This window comes from Ictalurus furcatus, chromosome 23 (assembly GCF_023375685.1).
Source record: "Ictalurus furcatus strain D&B chromosome 23, Billie_1.0, whole genome shotgun sequence".
NCBI lineage: Eukaryota > Metazoa > Chordata > Actinopteri > Siluriformes > Ictaluridae > Ictalurus > Ictalurus furcatus.
This window is the reverse complement of record NC_071277.1, coordinates 16334319-16354990: the sequence shown is the minus strand read 5'-3', so window position 1 is coordinate 16354990 and position 20672 is coordinate 16334319. Positions and strand designations below refer to the sequence as shown.

Sequence of the window (20672 nt, the reverse complement as noted above, 5' to 3'; positions counted from 1 at the left end):
CAATGAAAAAAGTGATGAAAAAAATGAATAAAATATTATATATATATATATATATATATATATATATATATATATATATATATATATATATATATATATATATATATATACATATATTGTATATATATATACATATGCACACACAATTATACATATGCATATATATACATTATACAATATTACACATAAAACACTAAGACTCCTTGTATAATTATAACATCCTCATCTTCCCTGTTTAAAATAAGCTAACTTGTCTAACCTGAACAGTCTAACTTGCGTAAGTGCTGAAGTAAGCAATGAGTGCCATACTTATGGAGCCATAAAATAATAATCAATTTAAAAAAACAAAACAGTTATCTACAATGCCATGTAGCAAAAAGTGTTTTTTTGTTTGTTTGTTTGTTTTTGTTGTTTTTATGTTGTCTTGGCCAAGATATTTCAGACAAATATATCATTTTGTGATATAATTTATATCAAATATATCATCACACTTATATCATATAGCAAATATATCATCCCACTTGTTGGTGAAATTAAATTGTATATCGTGGCAATAAACTCATACAAACCAAAAATTTGTATTTGACTATGCTCAAGATATTTTCACAATTGTTTATTTTTATTTTTTAAATATAAGACTTGCCGTATGCCTTTTAAGGTCGAGCAAAGCATAACCTTTAATCACCTGTGTCCCTGAGCACTTCATAGTTCTCCCCACCTTTTTAAAGCTCTTTTTAAGGTCATAAGTCAGATGAGGAAATAAAGCGCACTTTGTACTCTGCATAGATGACATTCTTATGATCTTTATAATGATAATAGTGAACATTTACAGAATTTACAGCCAAAAGGAAACAATAGTGAAGTAAGGAACGTAGTTTAAGATGGCTTTGAGATAGACTTTATTTCTTCTGGAAAGAGACTGGATATCTGTTCCAAACGAACGGTACGTATTTTTCCAGATGATTTCCAGGAGTCTTGTTATGTCATTGTAGCCTAGACTGCTCACTGCAGTTAGTTTAGAAAAATGACACTTAAGAAAAGGGAATAAACTGACACATACTCAATTTGTTGATGGATAATTTTTATGTTTGTAGCTTAATTCAACACCCATGCTGAGTGTGAAGACAATAAACATCACTACAGGGGTTTGGTAGGGAAAGCAGCAGAATGCAAACAGAAAGGAAAGTGGTATGCTTTAGTAAGGACCATTTTTGACATGTTATGTATTCTGTTTTTCTGGTCACTGTGGATTTAAAAAGTATTTGAGTTAACATATAGCTTTCCTGTCAGCTCAGTCTGGCCGTTCTCCTCTGACATCTCTCATCGAAAAAGCATTTCCACACCAGGAACTGCTTCGTCATTTTTGTTGTTGTTGTTGTTGTTTACACCATTCTCTGTAAACTCTAGAGGCTGTTGTGCATGAAAATCCCAGGACATCTACAGTTTCTGATATATTCAAGTTTCAAGTTCATTAGTCAATGTGCACAAAAAGTCATGGACAGTTGTAGATTGAAATGCTTGTTGTGAAGCTCAGGTACTCTACAGCTGTGCAATACAAAAAATATACATCAGAAGATAAGAGGGAAGAAGAAGAGGAAAAGGTGGGGGGTTGTTTACAATACAATATTTATACAAAATATGCAGAACATATTAGGGAACTGGTATGTATGCCTGGTTAGTAAACGGATAAAGTGCAGAGCCTATTTTATTATATTACTTGGTTTAACTACGCCATCTATGGGTCATGGAACACAACATACTTTGGTTTACAGCTGTTTACAGAAACACATATATCACGGCTCAGGATGATCCTAGTTTCTTGGAATAAAATCTGATCTCTAGAGCACATTACAAGGTACATGGACATATATATATATAGTAACCATTTTACAGATTATTGTTGCTTAGACTTAATAATTACGTCCAAATGCAATGCTCAAGATTGTTCACAGTTCCACTTTTAGGGTCAATTTATAATGGGGCAGTTTTGAGTTTCAGTCTTAATTTTTTTTTAGGGTGTACCTAGGCAAGTATAGTGTGCATGCAGAAAAAATTCAGGTTTGAGACTTTTTTTTATGGTAGCAAGAAACAGCATTTTATCCCCCTCATTTTGGGTTGATATCTCTGGTGGGGGACCAGATACAAATCTGAAATTTTTACAGAAATAAGTCCTCTATAGTAGCATTCTGCTGTAAAAATGTTGAGTTTGAGATCACACTGGTTACGGAGCTATGGCTAGTATCTGCGGAAAAGCCTACTTTATTCATGCATGTTAAGAAATGAACAGATAACATAAGCATAACAAATAATACAAATGAACAGAATTTTACAGTAATTATATTTATAATTTACATACAATAACTTATGCTTGTCAGTGAGGTCTAAAATGTTACTACATTTGATATTTGCAACAGTGAACCATTATCTATCACAGGGTTCTTCAAATATGCAGAGTTTAGCTTTATATATGTATATATTTATGTATGTTCATGCTTTATATACTGTATGTGTATATATGTATATGTACCTTGTAGTGTGCTCTAGACTTTTCATTCCAAGGAGCTAGGACCATCCTAAATTGAGATATTGAGGTTTCTGTTAATAGCTGTATAACCAAAATTTGTTGTATGCCATGACACAAAGATGGCTGTTGAAGTTAAACAAAGTAAAATGAAAAAAAAAAAAAAGAATAAAAAACTTGTGATTTTGCAATGTTAATACATAGAGGTAATCACTCAAAAAAAATGTAATTAAAAATATGTTCATACATTAATACATTCATTCTACTATGTTATAATTTCTATATTAAGGTCTTACACAGAGACTTGTATAGTGGATGCTCCATATAAACGGAGTAAAAATCCTGTTTAATCATTGATATGCATTTTTTGAAAGGGGTCTCCAGTATTCAACCCTTTCTAACAGTCAGAGATAAAGCTGTAACTTTTCAGACACAAAAGGTTCCTCAAGACAGAGGACTTTGCACTTTCCTGTTTCCCAGTAACATGTCATGTGTTTTTTATTAACTTGAAGAGAGAGAGATAAGAGAAGCTAGTGAGGGAACAACTCTTTATAGCTGCTATAACGTAAGTGGTAAGAGGAACTAACTTTTTTGTGGACATTCCACAGCATTAAATGTAATTATAAACAGACAAAATTGTAAATATTATTCTGTAATTAAAAAAAAAGAAAGAAAGAAAAAAAAAAGAAAATTGCTAGTTTGGTCACATGGCTGTGGTTTTGTGAGGAACAAAGCACTTTGGGAAATGATGTTGTTATTTGGGGGGGGGGGCCTCTCAACTGAAACAGCTTTGGCTTTTACTACCACACATGATGAAACAGAAAGACCATCCAGACTTACTATATGATTAGAAAGCTTACTTCTAGCTAGATGTGATCCTAGTACAAGTAACTCTGTCTTATCAGAATTAAGTAAAAGGAAGCTATGGTACTAAGCATCCAGTGTACACATTCCTCACCTTTATTAAGCTGCTGTCCGTCATCTGGCTTTGCCGAAACATACAACTGTGTGTCATCAGCAGAACAGTGGAAACTAATTCCATGTTTATGAATAATTTGACCCAGAGGTAGCATATATAAAGAAAAAAGCAGTGGGCCTAAAACAGAACCTTGTGGAACACCAAACTTTATGTCAGTATGCATAGAGAAGTCTCCATTTACATCAACAAACTGATAACGATCAGTCAGATAAGACCTGAGCCCGGAGAGGGCTGTTCCTTTAATGCCAACAACATTTTCTAGTATATCAAGGAGAATAGTATGATCAGTTTTATCAAAAGTAGCACTAAGGTCAAGCAACACAAGCAAGGGGACACAACAATGATCAGAGGCCAGTAGTAGGTCCTTGAGAAGGTTAAGCCACCTCCAAATGGTGCGTATCTCTGTTATATTGTAGCATTCATTGCCCAGTTTAGAAATACTGTACACTGTAACTAACATTTAGTATTTAGTTTTTTTTTTGTTGTATTTAGTCAAGAATTTTGACCATTGTACTTCATTAGCGGTATTATCCATCTTCATTTATATGCTGAATTTAAAACTAAAAATGTACAGCTAAAATAAGTCTAAATTGAGTCACAATTCACAGGATATAAAGTCTACTTTTTTAATACCTTGCTAATATAATAATAATAATAATAATAATAATAATAATATCTCTAATTTTTGTCATGTTCTTCTCATTCCATTAAGCTCTCTACAGGGTTTCTGATTTCCTCCACCCTCTTCTGGTTTTGGGGTGAAAGCGGAAGTGGAGACCATATAGCTTAGCAAAATGTCAGTGGTTAAACCTATAATTACCAAGTTGTTGACCTGAAAGAAAAGACAGAATGGCAGCTGAAGACATATATTCAGAAGAGGATCTCTCCTGTCCAGTGTGTTATGACATCTTCAGGGATCCTGTTCTCCTTTCATGTGACCACAGCGTCTGTAAAGAGTGTCTGGAAGTATTCTGGAGAAAAAAGGAACGTCAGGAGTGTCCAGTGTGCAAACAGCTGAATCTACATGATCCTGTTTGTAACTTCGCATTGAAGAGTCTGTGTGAGGCTCACTTAGAGGAATACAGTCAGAGATATTCAGGAGGCTCTGAACAGCACTGCAGCATACACAATGTGCAATTTAAACTCTTCTGTCTGGAAGATAAACAGCCTTTATGTCAGATTTGCCAAACGTCTCAACAACATGAAGACCACGAATGCTACCCAATAGATGAAACTGCAGAGCACCTTAGGGTAAGCTGATGCAATGTGCATATTACATAAAAAGTCAATAACATACATGCCATATATATTTATCCTGTGTATTTGTGCATATGTGTATTTTCACCAGAAGGAACTCAAAACTGCACTGAAGCCCTTACATCAAAAGCTGAATCGCTTCAGTCAAGTGAAACTGTCTTATGACAAAACCAAAACTCATGTTAAGGTGAGAATTAGTGATGTGCAACTGAAACACACACTCTCTCTTTTTCATTCGTATTCTGTAAGACTCACAAACACTATTTATCATGTTAATCACAATGATTCAAATGCATCCAGTACATTGTTATCACCCTCAATTATGTACAATGCTGTGAAAAAGTATTTCTTGGTGAAAAAGTATTTCTGATTTCTTCTGTTTTTGTGTATATCTCATACTAAAGTGTTTCAGCAAAATCTAAGATAAAACAAAGGCAACCCGAGTCAACATAAAATACAGTTTTTAAATGATAATGCTATTTATTGAAGCAGAAAAGTTAACCAATACCAACTGGACCTGTGTGAAAATGTATTTGACCCCGTAGTTACTAATGTCTCAAATCTATGAAACTGCATTCATAATGGGGTTCAGCTGGACTAGACACAACCAGGCCTGATTACTGCAAACCCTGTTCAATCAAATCAACACTTAAACAGAACTTTTTCAATAGCATGAAGTTGGTTAAAAGGTCTTACCCAGTAACACACTATGCCAAAATTGAAAGAAATTCAGAACTGATGAAGAAGAGGTGATTGAAATACATCAGACTGGGAAGGGTTACAAAGCTATTTCAAAGGCTCTGGGACTCCAAAGAACCACAGTGAGAGCCGTTATCTCCAAATGCAAAGACTCGGCACAATAGTGAACCTTTCCAGAAAAGACTGACCTTCCAAAATTCCTCCAAGAGCACATCAACGGCTCATCCAGGAAGTCACAAAAGAGCCAAGGACAACATCAAAGAACCTACAGGCCTCTCTTGCATCAATAAATGTCACTGTTCATGACTCCACTATCAGAAAGACACTGAGCTAAAATGGCATCAATGGAAGGCTGACAAGGTGAAAACCACTGCTAACCCAGAAGAACATTAAGGCTCATCTGAATTTTGCCAAAACACACCTTGATGATCCTCAAACCTTTTGGGAGAATGTTCTGTGGGCTGATGAGTCAAAAGTGGAACTGTTTGGAAGACAGGGGTCCCGTTACATCTGGCGTAAACCAAACACAGAATTCCACAAAAAGGACATCATACCCACGGTCAAGCATGGTGGAGGAAGTGTGATGGTGTGGGGATGTTTTGCTGCTTCAGGGCCTGGGCAACTTACAATAATTGAAGGAAACATGAATTCTGCTCTCTTCCAGAAAATCCTAAAGGAGAATGTCCGGTCTTCCTTTTCTTCAGTTAAAAAAAATCCATAAATAAAAACTGTACTGTTTGTTTACTCAGGTTGCCTTTGTTTTATGTTGTATTTCGTTTGAAGATGTAAAACAATTTAGTATGAGATACACAAAAACAGAAGAAATCAGGATAAAAATACTTTTTCACAGCACTGTAATTATGTAAGAGTCTGATTGTATTGCCAATTGATAATCTTCATCATGTCCAAAGACATGTATTGTAGGCTGATTGGCATTTCCAAATTATCCACTGTGTATGATTGTGCCCTGTGATGGGTTGGCACACCGTCCAGGGTGTCCCCCGCCTTGTCCCCCAAGTCCCCTGGGATAGGCTCCAGGCTCCCTGCGACCCTGTGTAGGATAAGCGGTATGGAAAATGATGGATGGATAAATTATTAGATTAGATTTTATCTATACTGTATTTTACTGATACAGTGATTTAGAACATTTTTCAGTTTGCTAAACATTTAATAATAAACTTTTCTTGATTCACTTATACTTATTCCTTGTTTAGATTTTCCACAATTGAATTGTAGAGTATTTAAATTCATTTTTAAAAAAGTGATTTGAGTTCATTTTTAAAAAGTCCTAAAATTTAGATTGTTCAGAATCTTTTTTTGGCAGTGTAGATAAATATTAAGGTCATATATAAGCTCATATATCTTTGAAAAAGAAACTGCCAATGCTCCTGAACTAAGATGAACAGTTTTTAGAGAGTTATTTAGGTAAAACCATGATTTTGAAAGAGCTTGCTTTTCAGAAATCGGGTTGTGCAGGCATTCAACAGAAAATAATTCAATTAAAATGATCACAGTTGCTCTGAAAGTAGACACTTAGGCAAAAGCTCAAATAAAGATCAGTCTATATTTAGCTATTAATAAACCACACTTAAAATAGGGCAACATTGGTTTACTGACCTATTTTGTGTTGCCAGATAAACTATGACAAAATGCAGACCACATACCATTGTATAGTTAGTAGGGTTTCTGTGGCAGTGTCTCACTTAAATCCTTTATATAAAAAAGCAGTATGTTGTCTAATATGTATCATCACAATCAATACTACACTGTTACATACACAGTACTCATTTAACCTGTATTTCTTGGATCTATGTGTTTGGTATTTCCCCTGTAGCAGGTTCTGCCACGTTTAATGCCCTATATGTTCGATTTTAATTTATTTCGCAATAATTGTATATTCTAAAAATGTTGTAGCCATGAGAAAATTCCTTTCACCAATTACGATAAGCTTCTTTATCCAGAGACAGGCCCAGCAAACAGAGCAGCAGATAAGGAATGAGTTTAAGAAGCTTTACCAGTTTCTAAGACTTGAAGAGGCAAACAGATTACTTGCACTGAGACAAGAAGAGCAGCAGAAGATTCAGATGATGGAGGAGAAGATTGAAGAGATAAGCAATCAGATATCGTCTCTTTTGAAAAAGACCAGAGCCATAGAAGAGGATATATGGACTGAAGATCTCTTATTCATACAGGTAAATTCTCCCTAGTGTGCTCACTAGCTTCTATATTTCTAGCCAGAATGCAATACGTTTAAAATGTTAAAAACTGTTGTAGTGCTTGGCAAAACATTTCAAACCAACCGCAAGTCCTGAAACACTTGTCAGTACTGGAACAACTTGGTTCATTCAGTGAACAAAGCCAACATCAGTCTAATACTAAGCTGATGGTCTTTTTTCACGTTTAACTCCAGACACTCTATTGTGTTTGTGTATTATTACATAGGATACCAAAGATTTATATAAATCTAAGTAGATCCCTTTATTAAATTACCAGGTCCTTGAAATTTATACATCCTCCCCCCAACCCCTCACCCCATTTCCTATGCTATTAAGGTTTGTCATTATTTGATAATGCTGTCATTTACAGGCATGGACACAAGAAGGAGGAAGCTCAGTGTGGTTTCCTACACATCTCTGGAAACTTTTCATTGGTTGATATGTAAAATAATGAGAACTGAATACTGAAATGAATCGTTCCTGTTTCTTGTATAATTAGGATACTGCAGTGTATATTCCACTGCTTTTCTCATTAGTTAAACAGTTAAGACAATGTGAAAAGAGATGTGTCGAGTTTAGGCATTGAATTTAATTGCCTATTATTGAAAGGCTGACCTAATTCAAAGAACCCAATGCATATTCTTTTTTTTTTTTTTTTTTCATTTTTACAGAACTTTGAGTCCTCAATGGCTAGGTGAGTCATTTCCTGCTTCTCTCTTCTCTGTGGTTCTGTGGTTCATGATCTCAAAATAGCAAATGAGTTAGAAATGATGTGAACTAACTTGCATGAAAAGCTAAAAAAAAAAAAAAAGAGATAAATTCACAGCTTATATTTCAGTTAATTATGTAAGGAATGAAACCTTTGAGGATATGCACTTATAGGAAAATAATCAACGGATGGTGTCAATGAGGCCCAATGAAATACAGAGTTACCACCCTGAAGCTGATTATTTACCAATAACACCACGTCCTGAAATGTCATAGTCCTTTTATAGCACAGCAATTTGCCAACACACTTTTTATCCATTTATAATTGCATTTAATGTTCGTAATAAGTAACATTATACAGACGTGTGTTTGTTATAAACAGTCGTTCACATGCCAGCATATCTTTTTTCACTCTCTGGATGTTAATAAGACAAAAATTGCGTTTGTCTTTTGTCCTGAAGACTAAAACTTAAACTTACAGTTTTTCCTCCAACGGTTACAAAGGACTGACACTGGAGACTCCTTCCATAAATGTTCAATAAAAGTCTCCTCACAGAAAACTTAACACCATAATAAGAATTTTTTAAATTAACAGTTCGTTTAATCTGCTTATGTGGAAAGTCTGCCGTACAGTGGTTAGAAATGTAATCGACAGCTTCTGACCAATCCGGTTTGAGAATTCAACAGTTCTGTGGTTTAACTAAAATACCACACTTAGGAAAAATTCAGTACTCTTTCTGGTCAATTTTGTCCAATTCATCCAGATTTAAACCTGTTTGTAATTATTTAGTAACTAGACTAAAACTAATAGGTTGTTTGGAAGTGTTAAGTGTTAAGGCTCATGGTTAATGGTTGTAGTTTTTTCTTCTTCATTCTTATGAACTCCAGTCAAACATACGTGATATTTTGAAGCGTGCGGTTAGTTCAGAATCTCAGTGCTGCACTGACTCCTGGATGTTGTTCTAGAGCTCAGTGCTCCTTGCAGGATCCACAGATGGTTTCAGGAGCACTCATTGATGAAGCGAAGCACTTGGGCAACCTGGCTTTCAGAGTGTGGATGAAAATGAAGGACATTGTGCAGTACAGTGAGTTTTATGTGTACTTATGTTTAAGATGCAAAGCGTAAAAAAAGGAAATGATGTGTGGCATGCTTTCAGTGACACTGCAAAACAAATGTATTATCTAAATAATATTCAAGAACCAACATCTTGGACACATTGTTGTAAGGAAAATGTCTTGTTAAATTCTTGATTGGCAATCCCATTTAGGATTGATTAAGCATCCTGTTGCAGAATATATGAACATTTATAATCATATATGCACTGAGCTGAACGGCTATCTGTTCTGTTTATGTCATTAGGTCCCGTCATTCTGGATCCCAACACCGCACACACCTACCTTATGCTGTCTGACGATCTGACCAGCGTGACTTTCGATGATACCCAAGACATGACGCACCTTCCTGATAATCCAGAAAGGTTCGAGACAAGTGTGTGTGTCCTCGGCTCTGAGGGATTTGACTCAGGGAGCCACTGCTGGGACATTGAGGTTGGGGATAGGAGTTTGTGGGAGGTGGGAATAACCACAGAGTCTAATCCAAAAAATGGAGGGCTGTTTTATGATGGTGTCTGGAGTGTAGAGAATAATTCCGGGTTTTACACTCGCTCACCTGCTCGGCCAAAGTCTCCGTTCTCTGCTGAGGGAGGACTCCAGAGAATCAGAATACAGCTGGACTGGGACAGAGGACAGGTGTCCTTCTCTGACCCGTTCAACGACACTGATATAAAAATCTTCCATCACACATTTACTGAGAAAGTCTATCCATTTTTCTGGAGTCTCAGGAAGAGCTCTCCTGTTAAGATTATTCCCATGACCATTTTACCTACGACAGTTCTTGAAACTGAATGTTGAAACTAATGTAAGATCTGACTGAAGGCTCTGGAATATCTGTTTAGCTTATGAAGAAAGACACACTGATAGAGAAACATTTCTGCATACACTGATAAATCTGAACACAAGAGTGAGTGCTAATGATTTTTGGTATTTTATACAAAATAACTAAACCGCAGAATTTGTTTAAAAGCAGCACATGTGCATGTGTTTTCTCTTTTCTCACCTTTTTAAAAAAAATTTTATTAAAACATTTCTACTGGTTTTTTCCTCATGCTTTTTTTCCCCCTTCCATTTCTCTCTCTCTATCTTCCTGTTTTAGGAATGGCTTTAATAGTTCTAAAAATGTAACTTTCTAACAATGTCCTTATTGTCCTTCAAAGACAGGTTTTGATAAAGGATATGAAGGAAGAATTCAATTGATCAGTAAATCGATACAGCTTTAAAATTATGATTATGCAATGGAAAAATGTAGTGAGAATGAAATTGTGTAAACAATAAATATCATTGCAAGATATATCTCCAAAACCTTGATTGTCTAATTTTAAATTTAATGCTATAGTGTTGCATTATGTATTACACAAAATCTGTGAATTTTATTCAGATCTTCTTTTAACGTTAACTGGTTGCTTTGTGACTAGTATGTATAGTCCTCCTTCCATATATCCTATCTATATCTCACATTTGTGGTTAAGTAGTAAACACTGCATTGAAGCATTTGCCTACATGATAGAGACTAAAAAGCTCATTCACAAAGCAGTCTTGTGTAAAATGACTCGTACAAACATACACGAATTTAGCTATTTTTTGGAGCACATTTCCTTCAAAAATAAAACTTCTCCACTGCGTCTTCAGTGGCTTTGATGCTGGGAGTACATGAAGACTTTTATATTCATTCTTACAGCCAACAACAGAACACTTACGAAGCTTACGAAACGGAGACATTCTTCTTATCGCTATAGGTGCTGCAGCGCAAAAAATATGGCGGACTATGTGCAGCTCACTCAGGGGAGGATCTATGCTAATAGGGCAGAGTCCGTCAGCAGTCGTGGGCGGGACCTGTTGTAATGTGATGTCACACTGGAGAGAAAATAAAAACGACTCATTTTGAGACACTGTTTATGATTTATGGGGTATATAAAAAAAGCAGTGGGTGGATTTTTATCATTGTAGGGTGGTTGTGTATACACACTGGGACACATTTATGGTCAAACATTTATGTAAAAGTGAATTTTGCATAATAGGTCTCCTTTAAGATTTCACTTAACTGGAACTAAAGGGCCTCAAACGTAGTATAGCATGACAATGCTCCTGTGTACAAAGAGAGGTCCATGGTTTGCCAAGGTAGAAGTGGAAGAACTCGAGTAACCTGCACAGAGCCCTGACCTCAACCCCACTGAACACCTTTGGGAGGAACGGGTATGTGGACTGCGCACCAGGCCTTCTCACCTGACATCAGCGTCCAACCTCAGTAAAGCTGAATCCCTACAGCCACGCTAAAAAATCCAATGGAAAGCCTTCCCAGAAGCGTGAAGACCATTATAGCAGCAAAGAAGGGATGGGGTTGTCCAATTCTGGAATCTGATGTTTAAAAAGCACATATGGGTGTGATGGTCAGGTGGCCACATACTTTTGGCCATTTGTTGTACATCTACTGTTCTCAAAGTGAGGTCTATGGTTTTTTAAATTTATTTATTTTTATTTTGTTTTAGTGGTACACACGGGTAAGAATACACCCTTCTTGGGATACCAGTCCATTGCATGGCACTCAGCACACTGTCACGGCACCCAGCACACTGTCACGCTGAGTGCAGGAGCATTCAGTGCACATGAGTTTTCACTGACTGTGTTTTCTCTTGACATGTGTTTTGTTGTGGTTTCTGTCCTGTCTTTGCACCTGTTATGTAACTGATTCCTTCCTAATGTCTCAGCTGTTCTCATGACCACCTTTGATTACGTTGTATATTTATAGCCCAGCGTGTCTTTGTGGCGAACTATTGTGCGTTTCTGTGTTTCCACCAGACCTGTACCAAGCCTTGATCTTTGTTCCTAGTTTCATGGTTTTGATCCTGTTTTGTTTTCACGTTTTTCGTGTTCTGCCTTTGCCCAGTCTTCCCTGTTTGCCGATTGCCTGACCTGTTGCTTGTTTTTGACCATGATTTTACCCTACGATTTGGATTTGTCTGCCTGCCTTTCTTCATTAAAAGCTTTAACTGCACTTGCATCCATCTCCAATCCTTGTAACATGACACACACACACACACACACACACACACACACACACACACATTCACATATTCATTCACACCAAGGGACAGTTTAGTATAGCTTACTTTTGCAAGAGCATTAGACCTAATGCTCTTGCACTTTAAAACATGTGTCTTCTATAACTTGTGCTTTACTATTCTCTAATATTTCACTTTAAACTGTCTGTGGTATTAGTTCAGGTAATATTGTTCCGTTTTCACCCTGGTTCTTCCCTAGCTTACCCAGGTACAGGGTTTTTTGTGGGATTTTCCCACTCTGAATAGCATAGATTTCCTGTAACAAACATGAATAACACTAAATGCTATCTCAAATACCATCTGTTGTAAAGCAAACTTGCATGAATATCTGCAAAAAAAAAACGGTTGTAACATTTCCAAAGTTATTTGTTTCCTAAATAGCCATAAAATATAATACATTTATTAAGCCTTAATCACTAAAGAAAAAGTATCAACATATTTTTCTGCGTCCCATGATCTTCGGGACACTAAAATGCACAGTTTTCATAATTTCATAACATCTCCATGTACTGGAGATGTACCGTATTTAAGGATGTTACTCATGGAGGAGATCCATCCATCCATCTTCTATACCGCATTTCGTTCAGGGTTGTGGGGAACCTGGAGCCTATCCCAGGGAGCATCGGGCACATGGTGGGGTACACCCTGGACAGGGTGCCAAACCATCTCAGGGCACAATCACATACACGCATTCACACACCCATTCATACATTACGGACACTTTGGACATGCCAATCAGCCTACCATGCATGTCTTTGGAACATGCAAACTCCGCACACACAGGGCAGCAGCGGAAATCGAACCCCCAACCATGGAAGTGTGAGGCGAACGTGCTAACCACTAAGCCACCATGCCCTTCAGGCGATGTCAAATAGATTTACACATAATTCCAGAGTGGTGTTTGGAGATGGGGAGGGTGGCTGCCTTTGAGGAGGGGTCGAGCAGAAGGATGGGAGTTGGGAATTCCTTCAGGAATTCCTTCAGCAGTTATTTGGCGTTTTTGGGGGACTCTTGAGGAGGGGCAGTGGAGAGTATAATTTAGAGTTTAGTCTATGATTATACTTGATTATTGTATTTTCCTTTTTTTTATTTTAATTGTGTGTATTTTTTTATTATTATTTTTATTATTATTTTATTTTTATTTTTTTTGGATATGTGAGTTTATATTCTATTGACCACAGGGGTGTTCGTGGGGGGACCAGGGTGGGGTGGGAGGTTGGTAGGGGGAGGGGTTATAGTGGGGATTTATGTTAAAATAGTTTGATTCATTATATATGTTGTTTGTCTCTTTGTGTTAACTTGTGAATCAATAAAAGTGTTAATTACAGGATTTACACATAATAATTTTGGGATTTTTTTTGTGATTATATTTCAAGGTACTGTGTAATTTAATTATAGTGAACTGGCACACCATGTGTATTTAGTTTTGTTTTGGGGTTTTTTTTATTAAAACCATATGGTTTGAATGGGAATATTTTAAGCTTTGGCATTGAACTGGTTCTGGAACTTCTTTTTTTATTTTTTTATTTTGATTGTCACAAAGAACTGCTAACCATGGTAACCTAGAAGTGAAAGTAAAACGTGAGGTACTTTAGGTTATTTCCCAATATACAAAGACTACTCCGTTCTCAATATAGGCAGGTGTTTATTGAAAAAGAAACTGAAATTAAAAACCTGACTATGAATAAGCAAAACAACCAACATTAGCTCGTCAGTACGTGTGTACCAGTAAATAAGCTTTAATAAACATTAACTCGTCAGGAGGTGTGTAGCTGAAGAGGATCTCACTAATGGAGTCTAAACGGTCGTTCTCTGAGGAGGACTTCGCGTGCCCTGTGTGTTGTGATGTCTTTAAGGAGCCCGTGCTCCTCTCGTGCGGTCACAGCGCGTGCAGCACCTGCGTTCACCGGTACTGGGACACAAAAGGCTGCAGAGAGTGTCCGCTTTGCAGGAAACGATCCCCGACCAACCCTCCTATCAACCTGGCTCTGAAAAACCTGTCTCAGACCTTCCTGGAGTTCCGAGGTGATCCCGAGACACTCTGCGACATCCACAGGGAGAAGCTGAAACTCTTCTGTGTGAATGACGGACAGGCGGCGTGCTTAATGTGCAGAGATTCCAGTAAACACGTACAACACTGTTTTATCCCTGTCGACGAAGCAGCTTCTGAACTAAAGGTAAAAATTTGACATTGCATTATGACAATAATATTTTGGATTTCTTTAGCCTGCTTATGCCTACAGCTGTCACGTGGTATAAAAATGGGTATTAAATAGTCTCACAGATGAATAAACATGCTAACATTTTCAGAGCCTCTAATACTTAGTGGAGTCTATAGGATATATATAATTTTGATATGTGTTTTTTTTATTATTTTATTTTTAGAATTCATCACGATTAAACCTTTTCAATAACTCATACTCGTACTAGTTGTAATCATCCAATTAAATGTTCTCTAAAACAGTGGTTTTCAAAGTGGGGGCCGCCAGGGGGCGCCCGGGGGGCCTCAACAATTTGGTGTGCCCATCCCTCCCACTAGTATGTTTTCTCTTTCTCACTCTCAGACAACCACACACACACACACACACACACACACACACACAATCAATTCCTAATGTAATGTAATGTAAAGATGTAATATGTAATTATTAATAATAAAAAAGGGGGATATATTCAGAAGTCTGTATTTTTAATGTGTTTTAAAGACATCTTGCAAAAGGGGGGCCTCGGTCAAATGTTAATGCCATTTGGGGGGCCTTGCCCTGGAAAAGTTTGGGAACCCCTGCTCTAAAACACATTTCCCACCCCCATGGAGGGTCTTGTACTACAGTAGCAGCTAGCTAGCATCAGTTGCTCATCACTGCACATATTTATTTATTTTTCATTTTTGGTTGTGTATTCCCAAACACTATTCCCTTTTCCAACTATCCTTTACTAGAGAAGACATGGTTGGAATTTATTTGTTTTTTGGGGGTTTTTTGTTTGTTTGTTTGTTTATTAGTAGAGGCTGCAAGTTTGTAGTTGAGATTTGTGTTTTACCAACTTGAAGCTTGTTTAATGCCGGAATATCACTCCATCAGACTGATCAAGAATGTGATTCTGCATCAATACGATTAATTAATATAATTTTTATTAAGTAGTTATTCACATTTAATTATAAATCAGACACCTCAAACGCCTCCTGGTGATGATCCTGCAGCTCTCCGTCACCATCAGTGCTGCTAATGGTCTTATTACAACATGACTACAATAATAACAAAATCTCTTGATTTTTTTCCCTCAGTTTTGTTTTCTTGTTCAGTTTTAACGTTTAATTTTGGTGCATCACTAAAATTAAATAAATCACCATCAGAATAAACTTGGCATTCTTGATTTTAGGGTGTTGTTATGAGTGCAGTGAATAACTTGAAAATGAAAATGAAGAGCCTCCAAGATGTCCAGTTTCATTGTCATCAAAATATAGATCACATAAAGGTGAGAATGGCTAGCCTACTTTAAAACTTTAACACTTTTATAGGCTATGATATGATCTTATAAGATATAAAATTGTGCATGAAAGTTAAGTGCATCTTCCCAAGACAATATATTTGGCACTGGTAGAACTCCTGCCAATAATAATAATAATAAAACATATCCAATAATGACAGTTATTAACTTGTTTCAGACTATAAATTCTTATAAGTGGCTTGCATTATGTTTATTTTTGAGGAAGGCACGGTTTAAGTAAAACTATTGGTGTCTGCTTATATTGGGATCTTATAAAGCTATATGAAATGGGGCTATCATAATGCTTTAGTATCAGTGACACGATTTAGGCATAATGTGTGTGTCTGACTTACTGCCACTTGTGTTAATCATGTCAGCAACAGGCAGAGTACATAAGGAATCAGATAAAGGAGGCGTTTAAGAAACTTCGGCAGTTTCTGCAAAAGGAGAATCGAGCCATGATGACTCAGCTGAAGAAGGATGAGCAGCAGAAAACAAAGAATCTGGAAAGCAAAATAGAACAAATTAATCGAGAGATACAGTCACTCTCAGACACTATTAAAGACATAAAAAAGAAAATTGAATTTGAAGACATCAAATTCCTGAAGGTTAGGCTTCCTTCTTTCCTCCCTGTCTCTCATCCATCAGGCCATCCATTCAATCCTAATATCCTATATTCAATCCTATTACCTTGTACCCCTTGCATTGCATAATTGCTCATAATTTTCTTATTAATCCTAAATATATTTTTTACAGAGCTTTGAGAGGACGTTGGCAAAGTGAGTTGGATTTGACTTGCTTCTTAATTTTTTTCTGTTGTTTGTTTGTTTTGTTTTTCCATGCAAAAAACACCTTTGAAGTTCAAGTGATACAGTTTATTGTCATCCTTTAGACTTAAGGGACAACAAAATTTAAAACATCTCTCTTTGTTATGACTATTAAACACTCAGATAGTTGGTTATAGCTAGTTTATAACCACGAAATGAAACCATATTTAATTCTATACTTTTTTTTTAACGTAAAGCTTTCTCTAGTCGGTTATCATTGAGGAGCTCCATTTCTGGCATTTGGTATCAAGATTACTGCAGCCCTGACTTTTTTATTTCAATTTTAGAGCTGATTACAAAGATTCCAATCCAAATGTGGCTTCAAGCGAAGTTATTGATGTGGCAATGTACGTGGGAAATCTGCAGTACAGACTCTGGAACAAAATGCAGAACATCATTAAATACAGTGAGTCTTTTTTGATGAAAGCCATTTTATAACTGAACACACTTTTTTTTTGTCCCAACTTTATGAATGAGATTATTTGAGAATGGTAATGTTTCTGGTAGGGGAGCAGCTAGAATGATTTAATAGACTTGACCTCACCAGTTTATCTTCGAGTAAACGCTGTGGCATGATTTGTTCATTCCCTACTAAAACACCTAGGTCACTTTGGCAGAATCTTCTTCATTGACTACAGTTCTGCCTTGAATACTATTTGGTTAAATTAAATGATCAAGAAAATCCACCATCTCAACATCCTTCTACTAAGCATATCACCAATAGAACCTCTATACAAAATTCCCAGCATAACACAGTGGATAAAGAAAGTCTACACACCCCTGTTAAAATGGCATTGTTTTGTGATGTAAAATATGAAACCAAGATAAAATCATGTCAGCTCCTTTTCCACCTTTAATGTGATATACTGTAGCAACCCACAAAATTCAAGTGAACAAAAAAAAAACATTTTAGGGTTGCACACTCTGGCACCTTAATACTTTAAAATACGAACTTTGTTAAAGCACATTTTGCTTGTAATATAGCTCTCAATATTTTGGGTAAGACTATAACAACTGAGGAACTCTTGATTTGGCAATTTTATTCCAATCTTCCTTGTAAAAATGCTCCAGATATATCAAATTGCAATGGGATCTCCTGTGCACAGCCCTCTTCAAGTCATTCCAGAGGTTGCTGACAGGATTTCGATCTGTGCTCTGACTGAGCAATTCCAAAACGATGATCTTCTTCTTCTGAAGCCGTTCCTTTGTTGACTTTGATTTGTGCTTTGGGTCGTTATCTAGCTAAAGGAAGGTGATATTTTTCTTCAACTTCAGTTGTCTAACAGATGCCTGCTGGTTTTGTGCCAAATAGATTGGTATTTGGAGCTATCCAATATTCCCTCCAATATTCTTGACTAGAATATTGTGGGTATGGTGATCTTTGGGTGATAGATAAGCTGTATTGTTTTTATGCCAACCTTTCCTTTAGAATTTTGCCCCCTAAAATTCTACAGTACCTTGGTCTCATTAGACCATAACACATTTTGGCACATTTTTGGCCAGGTGTAAAGAAAACAAGAGATTGTTGTCACATGTCACAGGGGGTGACCAGTACTTTGCCAAATATTTCTTCAGCTCCTTGAATGTCGCTGTAGGTCTCCTGGCAGCCTCCCTGATAAGATATCTTCTTGTCCTTTCATCAATTTTGGAGGGGCGTCCTATTCTTGTTAATGTCACTGTGGTGCCCCATTTTTTTCACTTTGATGATGGCGATGATGGGGTTTTCCATGGTACACCTCATGTTTTGGAAATCCTTTTGTATCCCTCTCCTAGGGTTTCGACAGTGAGATCTTGTACATGTTTTGTAAGCTGTCTGCAGACCATGGCCATGCTCTTTTAGATTTCTTAAAGTGATACACAGGTTTAGACATCATTGATAAAGGCTATTCGGCCAATATCTGTTTTTAATGCCTGTATTCTGTTTGTATGTTTACATGTATGAATGTGGGGATAGTTCATTTTTTCAGCCTGTGAAAACAAATTTCCTCTCTGAGGACAATGAAGAACCTTCTATACCTGTTGAAGATCTCTGTAAAATACACTATTTGTGGTTTGTCTCCTCAGCTCCTGTTGTCTTGGACCCAAACACAGCTCACTCGCAGCTCATCCTGTCTGCAGATCTGACCAGTGTGAGAGATAGTGATGATGACCATGAAGACAAGGCTGACAAGCTCAGACCACCAGTTTTGGACACTCCTGGGCGTTTTAGGAGTTTGTGTGTTCTGGGCTCCGAGGGCTTCACTTCAGGACTGCACTGTTGGGATGTTGAGGTGGGAAACAGCACCTTCTGGATGCTTGGTGTAACCACTGAGACTGTGCAGAGAAAAGAACCCAATGTTTTTGCCAGAGGAGCCTGGGGTATTGGGTATGATGGTGAAAAGCTGTGTGCTCGATCCCCTTTGGAAGTTTACACTCCTCTCACTTCGCCTGCCAACGCCAAAGTGGTCAGAATTCGTCTGGACATGGATTTGGGGGAGGTGTGGTTCTTAGATCCTGCCAGTAAAGCTGTTATCCACATGTTCTCGCACCACTTCACTGAGAAGGTCTTTCCATTCTTCCACAGCATGTGCAGTCTCTCTCCTCTGAAGATCATGCCTCTCCAGCCTTTTGTAGTGCTAGAAGACATCCCTTAATGCTCATGTTTCTATAAGTGATGAGTTCTAGTGTCACACATTCCTGACTATAGTCCATATTTAAAGTTGCAATGTTTTTATTCTGTTGTAACAACTTGAAGTACAGGTGACTCAGTTCAGGCTACAGGCTGACAACTTGTGTGATGCTGGAAGAAAGACGTATGGCGATGAAGAGAATGTGGAGAACATGAAGTCAATACAGTTTTGGTTTGCTTTCTGTATCTTTCAAGGCTGAAGGTGAAAGTGATGTAGCTGTATGACAGGACATAATGTGTCAAGTGTTTGTTCACACTTAGACATAACGCCGTTGCACTTTTATTTTCTACATTCTGTGCTCTAATAGTTTCAATTTATTCTATAGTTTTTTTTTAATATGTACTCTATAGTTTCTGTGTTATTAGTCATAACCTAACTCAGGTGACTAGCTCTTTCAGTTTTTACCCTGGTTTTCCCCTAGTCATTTGTCATTTATCTTAGTGTCATATGTACAATATTATTCCAAAGTTTTTCCAGTTGGATGGGAGTAGGGATGTTAAATGACATTTGTTAAAGCCTTTTAGCACATTCTGGCAAATCACAGTGTAGGAGACTTTATAATGGCATGCTTTTAAGGCAAAGGCATGACTGATTTCTTGTGTTAGCCATGACCATTCTTGAAACATGGGTTCAAGGACGCAGTCTTAGAGACCAAACACAGAGGAATACAGTGAATCTTTGAATATTGAAACAGATATAACACAAAGGGTAATGCACTAATCCACCTCCTAAATAAACGCCTACATAAGTTTTACTGCTGGAAATTAGTATTGATATTGATTGATTTTATTCTGAACTTAATTGTCTTTTTCTGTGTGATTATAAAAGAGATTGAAAATCATACTGATAAAATGTAGCATAACATCTACACACATCTTGGTTATGGTGGGTATATCTGGGCTGTCTGTTTGAGGACAAGTGCCCTAATGCACTTATTCATTCCTGCATCTAATACAGTTTAGTTTTATCATTTTGTTATTATTATTTTTAACATTTCATGTCTTGGTTTTTATTATCTTTGCTTTCCCTATAAGCCATTTTGTGTGATATGTTATTCATGCTTCTCGTTATTTATTCCCACAAAACACTGCAAACCTCAGTAGGATGGTGTACAGCCTAGTTTAGTACTGTATTA

The 20672-nt window shown here is 36.9% G+C and overlaps 2 protein-coding genes across 2 annotated transcripts; both read left to right on the top strand.

Annotated features, from left to right (window-relative positions):
* The first annotated feature begins 861 nt into the window (after nt 1-861).
* Nucleotides 862-10905, top strand: LOC128599918 (E3 ubiquitin-protein ligase TRIM35). The gene is made up of 7 exons (XM_053611978.1): nt 862-943; nt 4213-4751; nt 4849-4944; nt 7418-7648; nt 8344-8366; nt 9347-9465; nt 9741-10905. The coding sequence occupies exons 2-7, from the start codon at nt 4350-4352 to the stop codon at nt 10289-10291; spliced, it is 1422 nt and encodes a 473-aa protein (XP_053467953.1). The 5' UTR covers nt 862-943; nt 4213-4349; the 3' UTR covers nt 10292-10905.
* A 2444-nt stretch (nt 10906-13349) lies between these two features.
* LOC128599406 (zinc-binding protein A33-like) lies at nt 13350-19891 on the top strand. Its single transcript, XM_053610943.1, has 6 exons — nt 13350-14732; nt 15934-16029; nt 16419-16649; nt 16798-16820; nt 17156-17274; nt 18933-19891. The coding sequence occupies exons 1-6, from the start codon at nt 14346-14348 to the stop codon at nt 19499-19501; spliced, it is 1425 nt and encodes a 474-aa protein (XP_053466918.1). The 5' UTR covers nt 13350-14345; the 3' UTR covers nt 19502-19891.
* The last annotated feature ends 781 nt before the right edge of the window (nt 19892-20672 follow it).

Bases quoted from the DNA above. Each gene is read 5' to 3' on its own strand.
- LOC128599918 (XM_053611978.1), top strand. From the start codon at position 4,350: ATGGCAGCTGAAGACATATATTCAGAAGAGGATCTCTCCTGTCCAGTG. The intron at 4,945-7,417 runs GTGAGAATTAGT...TTCTTTATCCAG, and splicing joins AAACCAAAACTCATGTTAAG to AGACAGGCCCAGCAAACAGA. The intron at 8,367-9,346 runs GTGAGTCATTTC...ATGTTGTTCTAG, and splicing joins TTTGAGTCCTCAATGGCTAG to AGCTCAGTGCTCCTTGCAGG.
- LOC128599406 (XM_053610943.1), top strand. From the start codon at position 14,346: ATGGAGTCTAAACGGTCGTTCTCTGAGGAGGACTTCGCGTGCCCTGTG. The intron at 16,821-17,155 runs GTGAGTTGGATT...TTTCAATTTTAG, and splicing joins TTTGAGAGGACGTTGGCAAA to AGCTGATTACAAAGATTCCA. The intron at 17,275-18,932 runs GTGAGTCTTTTT...TTGTCTCCTCAG, and splicing joins GCAGAACATCATTAAATACA to CTCCTGTTGTCTTGGACCCA.